At 38.8% G+C, this 14,023-nt stretch overlaps 1 protein-coding gene across 3 annotated transcripts; it reads left to right on the top strand.

Annotated features, from left to right (window-relative positions):
- Positions 1–241: 241 nt before the first annotated feature.
- LOC111910729 (serine/threonine-protein kinase SAPK1) lies at positions 242–2,975 on the top strand. 3 transcript variants are annotated; one of them, XM_042901399.2, is made up of 10 exons: positions 242–394; positions 512–623; positions 701–775; positions 868–969; positions 1,062–1,115; positions 1,538–1,630; positions 1,744–1,836; positions 1,929–2,033; positions 2,154–2,252; positions 2,408–2,975. In XM_042901399.2, exons 4-10 carry the CDS (start codon positions 901–903, stop codon positions 2,681–2,683), a joined length of 789 nt encoding a protein of 262 aa, XP_042757333.1. In that variant the 5' UTR covers positions 242–394; positions 512–623; positions 701–775; positions 868–900; the 3' UTR covers positions 2,684–2,975. The 3 variants fall into 3 exon arrangements, with proteins under 3 accessions (XP_042757333.1, XP_023762323.1, XP_023762322.1); XM_023906554.3 differs by having other exon boundaries at positions 268–623; XM_023906555.3 differs by lacking the exon at positions 1,062–1,115 and having other exon boundaries at positions 266–623.
- The last annotated feature ends 11,048 nt before the right edge of the window (positions 2,976–14,023 follow it).

Genomic DNA, 14,023 nt, shown 5'->3' with positions numbered 1-14,023 from the left:
CTTAAGAAGTACCTCAACAATATGAATGGAGTGATTCCTACATCAATAATTTTTCTCAACATAACAATTTATGTTTTATGAAATTGGAGATGCATAAATTATTATAAATTATTATATAGAAAAAAAAATTTATTGTGTAAGATTGAGTTCCCAATATCTTGTCTTACTAGCAAACAAAAAGTAATTGTACACATCACCGCAATAAATAAAAAGAAAAAAGAAAACATAGATAGGATACTATTACATCGGAATACTAAATAGCCCAACCACTATCATTTTGCCACGCGTAGATGATCTTCCCAAAATCCTCTTTGGCTGCCGACAGAGGAATTACGTAGCTAGCATACGTTCAATCACGCAAGCTTCACCGTGCACTCACCAATCCGAAAACTTGGTATTAAAGAGATTGCCTAACTCGGTTTTCCCTATCATACTTAAATAATGATCTTCGGATTGGTTATTATCAACTTTTACACAAGTGGTCGTATTGTTTGTTGAATGAAATGGAAAGGTATGAGGAATTAAAACACATAGGATCGGGGAACTTCGGTGTAGCAAAACTTGTAAAGCATAAACAATCTGGCGAGCTTTATGCTGTCAAGTATATTGAGAGAGGCCCTAAGGTTTCTTGCTTTCTGGAGTTTATCAAGATTCTTTTTATGAGTTAATTCATCACTTCAAGATTTTGAAACGATTGCAGATTGATGAGCATGTCGAAAGGGAGATTCTGAACCATAGATCACTTACGCACCCACATATTATCAGATTCAAGGAGGTAATTGTATTAATATTTTTCTAAGCTTATTGATTCGAGACATGTTTGCTTTTGAGTTTGTATATGTGTATGCTGAATGTTTAGAAGTGCAGGTGTTACTAACGGAAACTCATCTGGCCATAGTCATGGAGTATGCAGCTGGAGGAGAGTTGTTCGACAGAATTACTACTGCTGGTAGATTCAGTGAGGACGAGGTACAGTTTCTTTGATTTGTTTTTATCCTTTGATTTTTTTTTTTTTTTTTTTGTGTTCTTTCACATAGGTATAAAATTAATGGAATCTTCAGGCAAGGTTTTTCTTCCAACAACTAATATCAGGCGTGAGTTACTGCCATTCAATGGTAATATACTTCGCATTCAAAGTTCTTACTAGAGCATCCACAATACAATAGGGTGGTTTTTAATAAGTTTTTTTTTTTATGAGAACTCATAGCCATATCATAAATGGAAATTTTTTAACAAACATCCAAAACAGATGAGCTTTTTTACAATGGTTATTTATGAATTTATGGAGCAAATGGTTAAAATAGTACTAGAAATTCAAGTAACAACATCCATTAAACTTCTAAATATAGTGAAAACATTATGAAGTGAAAAAATTCACAATAAATTTTTTTACCTTTATATGTATATAGTTTATTTGACCTAATAAACACTTACAAAAATTATTGTTTGCATCCTCTTATTATTACATGTTTAACAAAATCGTGTGAGCCCAATTTTCGGTGTTGAAATAATGAATATAAAAAAAAAACTTATGCAGCAAATTTGCCATAGAGATCTCAAACTAGAAAATGCACTTTTGGATGGGAGCTCAACACCACGTCTTAAAATCTGCGACTTCGGATACTCTAAGGCAATAATACATTATGAGTACTTCAAACTAATTCATTTTCCTTCCTTGAATTAATTATAATGCAAAATACGTATATTTGCTAACTCCATTTCACATAAATTTTGGCCTATTAGTCCTCAGTGTTTCACTCGCAGCCCAAATCTACGGTTGGGACACCTGCATATATTGCACCCGAAGTCTTGTCAAGAAAAGAATATGATGGCAAGGTAACTTCCAAAAACAATATATTTGTGGCCTTAGTTTGTTTAGGTACAATAAATGATAGATAGATAATTGTTGGTTGTGGAGGCCTATGTAGATGGCAGATGTTTGGTCTTGTGGGGTTACATTGTATGTGATGCTTGTTGGTGCTTATCCATTCGAAGATGAAGATGATCCAAAAAATTTCCGAAAAACACTCACCGTGAGTCTTTTATAAAGTTTTTTATTTTTATTTTTATTTCTAAAAGAAAAATTCAGTCTCTTCAACTTTGTTCTTGTTTATCTTATAAATTAAGAACATTGTATTAACATACTATGGCAGCGTATACTTAGTGTCCAATATTCAATCCCAGACTACGTTCGAGTTTCTGAGGACTGTAAGCATCTTCTATCTCGAATATTTGTAGGGAGCCCCGATAAGGTACATAATTACTTCAAAGGTTAATACAATATGATCCTTTTTTGTTTAATCTCTTTTATGGACAAAATATTTGGCTTTAAATAGATTGACATTAGCCTCATAACTAGAGCATATATGGATCAACTAATTATGGATGTAATTATATATTTAAATAGAGAATAACTATACCAGAGATTCAGAAGCATCCATGGTTCTTGAAGGAGCTGCCAGTTGAACTCATTGATGGAGATGAATCCATCTTGGATATGGACAAGGAAACCCATGTTTTGCAAAGTATCAAAGAAGTAAAAGAAATAGTACAAGAAGCTAGAAGATGTACATTGGGGACTAAGGATAAAGAGAGGAATATGGATCTTGAAGATGATATCGATACTGATGCTGAGATCGATGATGATATAGAGACAAGTGGGGATTTTGTCTGTGCATTATAAGAGTTGGGTTCTTCGCGTCACTACATGGAAGTAAATGATATGAGAAGGATAGTTATCATGATTAATTAGAAGCTTGTAGTGTTCATATAGCTTATGGAATTCAAGGACTTCTTTTCCTTGTGTCGTGCAAGAATAAAGCCCTAGTACTTCACGAGGATATCAATAATGGAGATTGCGCCACATGATCTCGAACCTATCATGAAAAAAATCAGTCATGTGGTATAAGTTTGCTCCAAGTCATATGTTATGAAAAAGATAAAATAATACATAAATGAAGTGACACCTTAGTTTAGTGTGTTTGCGAGTTACTACTTGTTTATTCGACCCAACGGTATAGGAAGCATCTTTCACTTTTTAAGTGACACCATGACACCATAGTTTTTCCCTCACGTTTTTTTCCTTCACAAAAACATAGGATGTCACACCCCCGAACCATCAGAAATAACAGCGGAAACGTCCGGGGGCGGGCGACGTCATGCGTAATATCACAACAATCGTATCATAGCAATCAAAGTAAACACAACCATTACATTACAATAAGAATATTTACATTTGTTTGAAAACATAGTTTGTGTACATCAAAAGTAACAAAAGATAAAGACGAGACTCCAAAATGATCCGTCTTCTCCAAAAGTAGTCTATCGTTGTCCTGAGAATATAAGCGGTTTTGAAAACATATGAGCATAAAGATGGTGGGTTCATAAGCATGTTTTTGTATGGAAAACTAGTCATTGAATTTGTACAAATGGTTTCTTTTCATTATAAGTAAAATGTCGTTTGTATCGAAAACCATTGTTATCAAGTTCTAAAATATGTATGCATGCTTTCCAAGAAAATCCAATATTTTCTAACATGTTTGTTGGTTACTATATGAAAAGTATATTCTTTTTGAAACCTTGACTACCACCGGTATATAGTGTATGTTCTGTTCAAAACCCTGGCTACCACCAGTATGTAGTGTATGATCTGTTTGAAAACCTTGGCTACTACCAGTATGTATAGTAGTTTTATTACTTAAAATAAAACCAAAGGTTGGATCCCTGGAATACCCTCCGGTAACTAGATAGGTAGCTTTATTAAGTAAAATAAAACTATGGAAGAAAGAAATTTCGTAAACAAATGTTTGTTTATACTTATTGTGAGTCGTATAACCATGTTAATATGACCGGTGAGCTCCTTGACGTTTCTTCAGGCGTCGTACGATTACAAAATTTGTCACCCCAGGCATGCCCGCCTATCTGTAGCTAACAGTTCAGGTGTGGGATTGTCGGTCCCGAATAGATCTATTCACAAATTTCACGCTCTCCCTCCAGGAGACTCTTGTTATACTAAAGGTGAGGATTTACTGGTACCCCGAGGGGCATAACGAAGATAGGTTTTCACAATCTTGTATTAACTAGTTTACGTGTTGTTCTGTTGTTCTCGAGTTCGAAATTGTTTGTATACAGCGTAGATTATAAATAATTATACAAAAAATAATTATTTAGTAAGATACTCTCATTATCTGAATGTAGTAATGGATAAACTAAATATGTCATAGTTTATGGGTTGACTTCGTACATAGATTAAATTTTTAAATCCGATAATGAATTCCCCAAACTATACCTATTATAGTTTGACTTATAAGTTGTGTTCATATACTGTTTTGAAAACTATGCAATTATGATTAGAAAACGTCCCTTATGGTCCACATATTACAAAAGGGATAAGGTATCTAAATATTTGATGTAAAATCGTTGTAATTGCATCAGTTTTTAAAATGTGAAAACCTTTATGTGTGACTTGTATTCCCCCCCCCCCCCTGAAAAACGTTATAAAAACTTATAAAAGCATAGGGGTATAAACTCACAGTTGGTTGGTCATAAAGGATTGAACCGGAAGATCCTTAAATCGATGCGTGTGTCACTTAACGGAATCCTAATATCAAATAAATAGATATATGTATCTAAATTAGCGATTTCGTTAGATAAAGTGTTAGATAAACACTTGGTTTTGATTAAGGAATGTTATCGGGACTTGGTTGAATTGAGAAAACAGGCTTTTCCCCACGAAAAAGTTGTTTACGGTCGAGAAGAGAATTTACGGTCGACAGGTAGTTACGACCGTGAACTAGGGTTTACGGTCGTAAACTGAGTTTACGGTTCTTGAAGATTTAACCGTAAACGGGTTTACGGTCTATGAAGACTGACCGTAAACTCAAGAACAGTGATGTTGGTTTCAATGAAAACGCGTTTTAGATGCTCCTACACAACCTCCAGAAGTGTTTCCTGATGGTTTTCCAAGAGAAATAAGGGTGTTTTCGGAGTTTACGGGCAGAGGTTCTAGAGAGAGAATGAGAGAGTTTTTGGTCCAAAGTGTTCAAATGAGGGTAGGGGTCTCATATTTATAGGAGATTTTGTGGTCGGTGAGTGGGGTCCACCCGACTCCAACCGTAAACAGGATTTACGGTCGTCAACTGAGTTTACGACCGTAAACTCGTCTTGGACCGTGAACTTGGTGTTTTTCGAGGAAATTCAAGTTTTTCGCATGATTTCCGTTTTATTCCGACAAGTATAAATTACACATTATTTATTTAAAACGTAAAGTCTTTCCTAAACTAAGAAATTTGACGGAATTTAATAAAAACCCAAATTTTATTAACGGAAACTGGGTAAGGATAACAGAAAAAGTTTCGTGTTGTCACATCATCCCCCCGTTAGAGGGAATTGCATCCTAAAATTCTAACCTAGAATACAAATCATGGATTAGGAAAGAGGTGTGAATACTTCTATTTCATCTGAACTTCGAGCTCCCAAGTGAATTCAGGTCCCCGCATGGCGTTCCAGTGAACTTTCACTGTCGAGATGCGAGTTTGTTTCGTTCATTTGATCTCTCTATCCATGATTTCGAACGGTTCTTCCAAGAAGTTAAGGTTCTCGTTGATTTCAATCTCATCGAGGGGAATCACAAGGGTTATGTCGGACAAGCATTTCTTAAGATTTGAAATGTGGAAGACAGGATGAATGTTTCTAAGTTCGTGCGTTAAACGAAGTTTGTAGGCTACGGGACCGATCCTAGCAAGGATCTCGAATGGTCCTAAGTACCTCGGATTTAGCTTTCCATGCTTTCCAAAGCGTATCATGCCTTTCCAGGGGGAGACCTTCAGCAGCACATGGTCTCCGACCTGGAACTACAAGGGTTTTCATCGTTTTTCAGTGTAGCTCTTTTGTCGATCTCTCAAAGCTTTCAGTCGTTCCGGGATTTGTATGATCTTATATGTGGTTTCGCGGATGATTTATGGGCCTGTGAGAGTGTTATCACGGACTTGACCCCTTGTCTACCTGCGTGTCGCTCACCTCAACCCAGCACAGAGGGGATCTGCACTTGCGGCCATAGAGTGCTTCCAACGGTGCAACCTTGATGCTGGTATGATAACTGTTGTTGTAGGACAATTCAACCAAGGGCAAATGGGTGTCCCACGATTTACTGAAGTCGATGACACATGCTCGCAACATGTCTTTCAAGGTCTGGATGATCCTCTCACTCTGCCCATCTATCCGAGGATGGTAAGCTGTACTCATGTCCAGCTTAGTTCCAAGAGCTTTCTGTAGGGACTGCCAAAATCTCGAGGTGAACCTGCTATCTCGATCGGAGATAATGGACAGAGGTACCCTGTGCAGTCAAACTATCTCTTGAATGTAGATTCGTGTGAGCCTCTCTATTTTGAATGTTTCTTTTATTGGCAGTAAGCGAGTGGATTTTGTCAGTCGGTGGACTATTACCCAGATGGTGTCGTACCCACTCAGAGATCTGGGTAATTTGGTAATGAAATCCATGGTAATCCTCTCCACTTCCACTCAGGCATCTCTGGCTGCTGAAGCAAACCTGAGGGCTTCTGATATTCAACCTTCACCTTGGCGCAAGTAATACACTTGCCCACGAAGGTAGCAATTTCTGCTTTCATGTTTGGCCACCAATATAGTTTCTTGAGATCAAGGTACATCTTGTCCGAACCGAGATAAACACAGTATATAGTCTTGTGAGCTTCGTTCATGACAACCTCTCTGTAACCACCGAACTTTGGGGTCCAGATCCAGTTCATGAAACAATAAACTCCGTCTCCCTTGATCTCTAGTTTCTTCTCCATTCCTCTTAAGACTTTGCCCAACACGTTCTCTGGCTTTAAGGCCTCTAGATGAGCCTCTCTGATTTGTGCGGATAAGTGGGAGTGGATAGTCATTGTTAGTACCTTCACTCTACTACCTGAACATTCCTTCCAGCTAAGGGCATCCGCCACCACATTGGCCTTGCTGGGATGGTAGCGTATTTCACACTCATAATCGTTGAGTAGCTCTACCCATTGTCGTTGTCTCACGTTCAACTCTTTCTGGTCGAAGATATGCTGCAGGCTTTTATGATCGGTGAAGATTGTGCACTTGGTTCCGTAAAGGTAATGTCTCCATATCTTCAATGCGAAGACCACTGCTCCGAACACCAGGTCGTGAGTTGTATAATTGACTTCGTGTGTTTTCAACTGTCTTAAGGCATAAGTCATAACTTTTCCATGCTGCATGAGCACACAGCCTAAGCGCTGATAAGATGCATCGCAGTAGACAACAAAGTCCTCCGTCCCTTCAGGCAAAGACAGGATAGATGCGCTCCATAGGGTCTGCTTCAACGTTTGCAACGCAGCGTCTTGTTTTTCACTCCAACAAAAGGGTACACTTTTTTGTGTCAGAGTGGTTAAGGGTTTGGCAATTCTGGAGAAATTTTGGATGAACCTGCAATAATAGCCAACGAGGCCCAAGAATTGACGAATCTTTGTGGGCGTCTTCGGTGCTGACCAGTTCTCTTTTGATTTGATTTTGGAGGGGTCCACGTGTATGCCTTCCTCGCTTACCACGTGACCCAAAAAAGTTACTTTTCGAATCCGGAATTCTCACTTGGAGAATTACGCATAAACCTTATCCGCTCTTAGAGTTTCCAGCACTAATCTCAAGTGTTGTTTGTGATCTTCCTCGTTTCTGGAGTAGATAGGTATATTGTCGATGAACACGATAACGAACTTGTCCAGGAAAGGAAGGCATACTCGATTCATCAGGTCCATGAATACTGTCGGTGCGTTGGTTAGACCGAAGGGCATTACTACGAACTTGTAGTGACCATACCGAGTCGGAAATGTTGTCTTAGAAATATCGCTCTTGTAGACTCGCAGCTGATGGTATCCTGATCTTAGGTCTATCTTCGAGAAGTAGCTGGCTCCTTGAAGTTGATCAAAGAGGTCTTCGATTCGAGGAAAAGGGTAACGGTTTTTGATACTGAGCTTGTTCAGTTCGTGGTAGTCGATGCACATCCGAAAAATCCATCCTTTTTTTTCACAAATAAAACCGGGGCTCCCCAGGGTGAGGAACTTGGTCTGATGAATCCTTTGCTGAGCAACTCATTGAGCTGGCTGAATAACTCCTGCATTTCTATTGGTGCTAGGCGGTATGGGGATTTAGCTACGAGGGTAGCTCCGGGGATTAAGTCCATGCGAAACTCGACTTGGCGTTCGGTAGGAATTCCCGGAAGCTCTTCAGTAAAGACATCAGGAAAGTTACAGACTTCGGGGATGCTCTCGAGGTCTTTAACTTCCTGTTTTTCCTTAATAACATGGGTTAGGAATGCAAGACACTCCTTTCGCAGAAGTTTTTGGGCTTTGATGCATGAGATGATACAGAGGTTTGAATTGAGTTTATCGCCATAGATCATGAGGGTTTCTCCAGAGGTAATATTGAGGTGGATAGCTTTTTCGTAACAAAGGATATCAGCACGATTGGGGCTCAACCAATCAATGTCAATGATGACATCAAATCTCTTTATGGACACCAATATAAGATCGATTGGAAAGGAATGATCGTCTAGGGTAAGGGTATAGCCTACGAATATGTCGTTAGTGCTCTATTTCTTACCGTTAGCCATCTCGACAGTAAATGTTTCGGTTAGGGGTTGAGGTTTAAGTTTGAGAAGATGTTTGAATGCATGGCTAATAAAACTTCTCTCCGCACCAGAATAAAAAAGAATGCATGCATAAGAGTTGTCGAGGAGGAACGCACCCGTAACAACGGTAGGGTCAGCAACTGCCTCCTCTTGCCCCATCGCTAGAACTCTCCCGGTGTTGCCATTTGTTGTTGCCTTGGGGCAATTTCTCTTGTAATGTTTGACCTCCCCACATCCATAACAGTCTTGACCAACACCTGCTCTAGATGCCTGATTAGTTGGTTGGACTGGTGTTTTGCAACTTCTAGCCATGTGACCCTTCTTGCCACAGATGTTGCAGAGCATTTCACGGCATAGGCCGGAAATGTGATGATGATAGTTGCATTTGCTGCACCAAGGGAGGGTACCAGTATATCTGCTGGTAGGTGTTTGAGTTGTAGAGGGAGCGGTCAGGAGTATTGGCAGCGTGAACTTCCACCATATGTTGTTTCTTGAAAGGCTCCTGTGAAGACTGGCCCTTTCTCAGCTTCCAGAAATTTCTTTTCTCACCACTCCCTTTTGCTAGTTCGGGAGTGGCTGTTACTTTATCCGGACCAACCCCGTGATCTATGAGAGTCTGTGCTAGGAACTTGGCACTGTCAAAAGTGATTGGCCTGGCAGCCAAGACATTATCTTGAGTTGGGGGTGTCAATCCCCATATGTATCTCTCTATCTTCTTGCTTTCCAGGGTGACCATTCTCGGGAAAAGAAGCGCTAGGTTTTCAAACCTAGAAGTGTAGGCAACAATGTCAGAACCCTTCATCTTTAGGTTCCAGAGTTCATGCTCCATCTTCTGCATTTCACGCGTTGGGCAGTACTCGGCGAGCATGAGCTCCTTCAAGCTCTCCCAACCCATAGCATTTGCTACCGACAGGGTTAGGGATTTGACCCGACTATTCCACCAGGTCAACGTTCTGTTGGTGAAAGTGCAAGCGGCGAATTTCACCTTGCTGGCTTCCGAACAGGAACAAATTTTGAAGATAGACTCGATCTTCTCGAACCATCGAGTCAGGGCTATAACACCTCCGTTTCCATCGAAGGACGTGGGTTTTGCATTCATGAAGTCTTTATAGGAGCACTCCTTCTGATGCCCTTGATTACCTTCATGATTTTGGGAATGAATACCACTCTCGGAACCACCAGAACCACCAAAGTTTATTTGTGACAAAGCGGCAGTCACGACAACAGTAACAGCTGCCTGGAACATAGCGTGATCGAACTGAGGAGGTAGTGGTGGTGTTGGATCCGTCGAGGATTTGTTGTTCTTTTTGTTGGGTCTTTTCTTTGGAGCCATCTTGTTCAATATCAGGACGAAGAAGATGATAAGTCCCTCTAACTTTAGAAACAAGAGATATGAAACAAGGTATATCTCTATATGATAGATAAAGTGTTCTACTAAGCGATAAATAGAAGAGAGCTACTAAAACAAGTAAACCATCGCTAAGAAAGAATGAGTAGCAACACTTGGAATGAATTTCTACAGTTTATTCGACTCTTACTAAAATACTCCCATAGTGTTTTAAGTTGTAGATTTTGTGATATTGATATCTTGTTGTATGGATACTTGGTAAGCTTTAGGCCTGCTGCAACACCGCAGTCACTCCCAAGCATATGTTGGTCATGTCTCGAATAAATATAGTTGATCAGACTATATTGACCCTATACATGATTACATAAGTACCCAGCTTTAACCGCAGTATCCAACATCCAAAATACTTTTGTTTGGTTCTTTTTACGATACGGTTTCTGGTAGGTAGGTATACTTGTATACTTTTTGTAAAAATACTTGTATTTTAAAAGTATACTTTTAGTTCAGAGCGTTACGGCCCCTTTGTGTTTATAGTTGTATACCATGTAAGGTTCGGTATACTTAGTTCACTATAAACAATAGCTCTGATACCAATCTGTCACACCCCCGAACCGTCAGAAATAACGGCGGAAACGTTTGGGGGCGGGCGACGTCATGCGTAGTATCACAACAATCATATCATAGCAATCAAAGTAAACACAACCATTACATTACAATAAGAATATTTACATTTGTTTGAAAACATAGTTTGTGTACATCAAAAGTAACAAAAGATAAAGACGAGACTCCAAAATGCTCCGTCTTCTCTAAAAGCTAGTGAAGGTACCTGTCTATCGTTGTCCTGAGAATACAAGTGGTTTTGAAAACGTATCAGCATAAAGCTGGTGAGTTCAAAAGCATGTTTTTGTATTGAAAACTAGTCACTGAATTTGTACAAATGGTTTCTTGCCATTATAAGTAAAATGTCGTTTGTATTGAAAACCATTGTCATCAAGTTCTGAAATATGTATGCATGCTTTCCAAGAAAATCCAATATTTTCTAACATGTTTGTTGGTTACTGTATGAAAAGTATATTTTGTTTGAAACCCGGACTACCACCAGTATGTAGTGTATGTTCTGTTCAAAACCCTGGCTACCACCAGTATGTAGTGTATGATCTGTTTGAAAACCCTGGCTACCACCAGTATGTATAGTAGTTTTATTACTTAAAATAAAACTAAAGGTTGGATGTAACGCCCATAGATCAGGGCTAGTCAATTTAGAGACGATAAGAGTCAAAAATGGCTTTTTTGGGAAAGATTATTTAGAAGGAGGAATCTTAACTAAGATGTAGTTTATGTTACGAGGTTTCCAGATATATAAAGAACGTCGAAATCCGAGTTATAACGAAGAAGTTATGACCTGTCGAAGTTTTGCGATAGAACCGGGACGACACAGCGCGACGTAAATAGTGAATTTACATTAGAGCGATATTTATCCAAAACAAACTAAATGATAATCGAAGATCTCATTGATAGTAGTGCAACGACGGAAATACGGACGAAAACGGACGTCAAACGAAGGGGTTATGAGTTTATAACGGAGTTTTCCTATCCCGACCTACTAAAATAATATATAAGTAATATAATTATAATAGATTAAAAATAAATTCAAAATTATCCAATGGAATCTAAACGAGAGTTGTAGAGAATAATCTCACCTTCGCGTCGAAATAAAGAACGTCGAAAACGGAGTTCGTATGCGAAAGTTATGAATTTCTGAAGTTCGAGGCGCGAAACCGCAAAACTGTCAGATACCACGACGTGGCAAGCAGTGCCACGACGTGGCCAGTCTTCTGACACCTCCGGGAGTCCCCGAAGCCTGAAGATCCCGAGAATTGCAATTCCTGAGCCGAAGCTCTGCCCGCGAGGAGCCCGGTTTTTGTGAAGATCTTCCAGATCTACCGAAGAATACTACTTCTGCAAGTCGTAGTGCTGTCTGATCATCTTCTGATCAAGTGAGTGTGTGGTCACTTTCGTCTAACACATAAATATTAAGTATTTGCTATGAAATACATGCTATGTGTATAATATAAAGTTGTTTATATATGTGAGTGTATAGTCCCTTTCACAAACACGATTTTAATACAAGTATTGTTTAAATGTATTAAGTATATGTTTTGTGTGAGTATGTAGTTACTTTCTTCTAACACATATATATGAAGTATTTGCCATGAAATACGTGTTATGTGTTATATATTGTTTGACTATTTGAGATGGGCGTGGAATTGATGTTTTATACATGTGTTAAATGATTTAAACTGTGTAAGTATTTATATCTATGAAAATGTTGGGTAGAACATGGGTAGATAGGATAGTTGGTGACTATGGAGTTAGTGCCTATTGTATAAACCTTGGTGACTATGGAGTTAGCGCCTATTGTATAAACCTTGGTGACTATGGAGTTAGCGCCTATCATATAAATCTAGGTGACTATGGAGTTAGCGCCTATCGTATGAATCTTGGTGACTATGGAGTTAGCGCCTATTGTATAAATCTTGGTGACTATGGAGTTAGCGCCTATTGAGTAAACCCTGGCAACGATGTGACTTCGTGCCTATACCTCAGGTCAATCCTTAAGAATGAAGGATAGATGATTCTTAGGGTAGATCCCTAAGATAAATGGAGATAATGGGGATGGGTAGTTGGGTTGATTGTTTGATGATTAAATACAATAAATATATTATTGTGGGTTGAAAACCCTATATGCTCACCAGGCTCCCAAGCCTGACCCACTCAGTTTTCTTTGCATTACAGGTAATGGCAGAAGAGTATAAGTTGGTGGAACTGACAAGAGATTTTGGATTATAGATGAGTAGTTATAAATAACTATTGTAAAGTCTATTTTATACTGTTTTTGCTTTTGGTCTGTATCGGAACATGACATCCTGAGATTTTGTTATTTAATAAAAATACATTCTCTTTGAGAAACGTTTTGATAAATTTTATCATATTTTGTTTTTGGGACAATTTCCGCAACTGTCTTCCTTAAAAAGGATTACTCTGATTTTAAAACAAAGCATAAACAAATCGGTCTTTTCTGGCCACGAAATTGGGGATGTCACAGTTGGTATCAGAGCATTAGTTTAAGCGAACTAGGAATTTGTAGTATTTCTAGACTTAAACTTAGAATGCTAAGCGATGATTGTGAGATGAGTGTCTACCATATTTTAGACACAAGCACTAGTATATTTTAGGAAAGATGCCTAAAATGCTTTTATGTGCTAAATGTTATATGTTTTCCATATATGATGTTATTTGTTCGGATCCATGGTCTGTTGCCGACCGGATCTGGGAACCTTATGTGTTTAGGATTCTAAGCGTACGACTACGGTATTAGAAATAGCATGTAGATGTTTCGGAGTGAAAAGGAGATGTATACATCTATCATAAGCCTTCTATGCATGCCTTTATACTCTTCGTTTCATTCTCGTTATTACCACTATTAATATTTCAGGTTGTAGTTAGTGAGTATTGGTATTACGAATGTTTCAACCAACTAAGACGAAGTTTGCATTATAAGTCCTACTAGCTCTTTTATAATCGCTTGGTGTAAACTAGTCGTATATCATTAAGATTGCAAGGGCATTCGGATGGGTGACCCTACCTTAAGCCCACAACCAAACAAGGAAGGGAATGAGGCGGAATCACACATTCTAAGTCCATAGAATATTATTAATATATGACCATAATGTTTACACTAGCCATCATAGATTCTCTAGTAAAAACTTTACGTTTTTTTATAGACGATAATATCGGGTTTTGCCATGTTCTCGAGATGCTTTCAGCCTTTCTCGAATTTTTATTAAGTGATAAGTGATAACTTCTCCTCGGAGCGTTGCATAGGGTCTGCTTTAGTGTTTCTCGTTTGATTAGATCGGTAGGGAACATATGGGTTCGGTTTACACGGCTAAACTTATTCGGATGATGGAACGTTCACTCACTCCCCTGGGTACCCTTGACCCGAAGTTCATGGTAGGACTCGTACCCGGTCC

This window comes from Lactuca sativa, chromosome 4, assembly GCF_002870075.4.
Source record: "Lactuca sativa cultivar Salinas chromosome 4, Lsat_Salinas_v11, whole genome shotgun sequence".
NCBI lineage: Eukaryota > Viridiplantae > Streptophyta > Magnoliopsida > Asterales > Asteraceae > Lactuca > Lactuca sativa.
The sequence above is the reverse complement of the archived record's forward strand: the minus strand, read 5'-3'. Positions and strand labels throughout refer to the sequence as shown.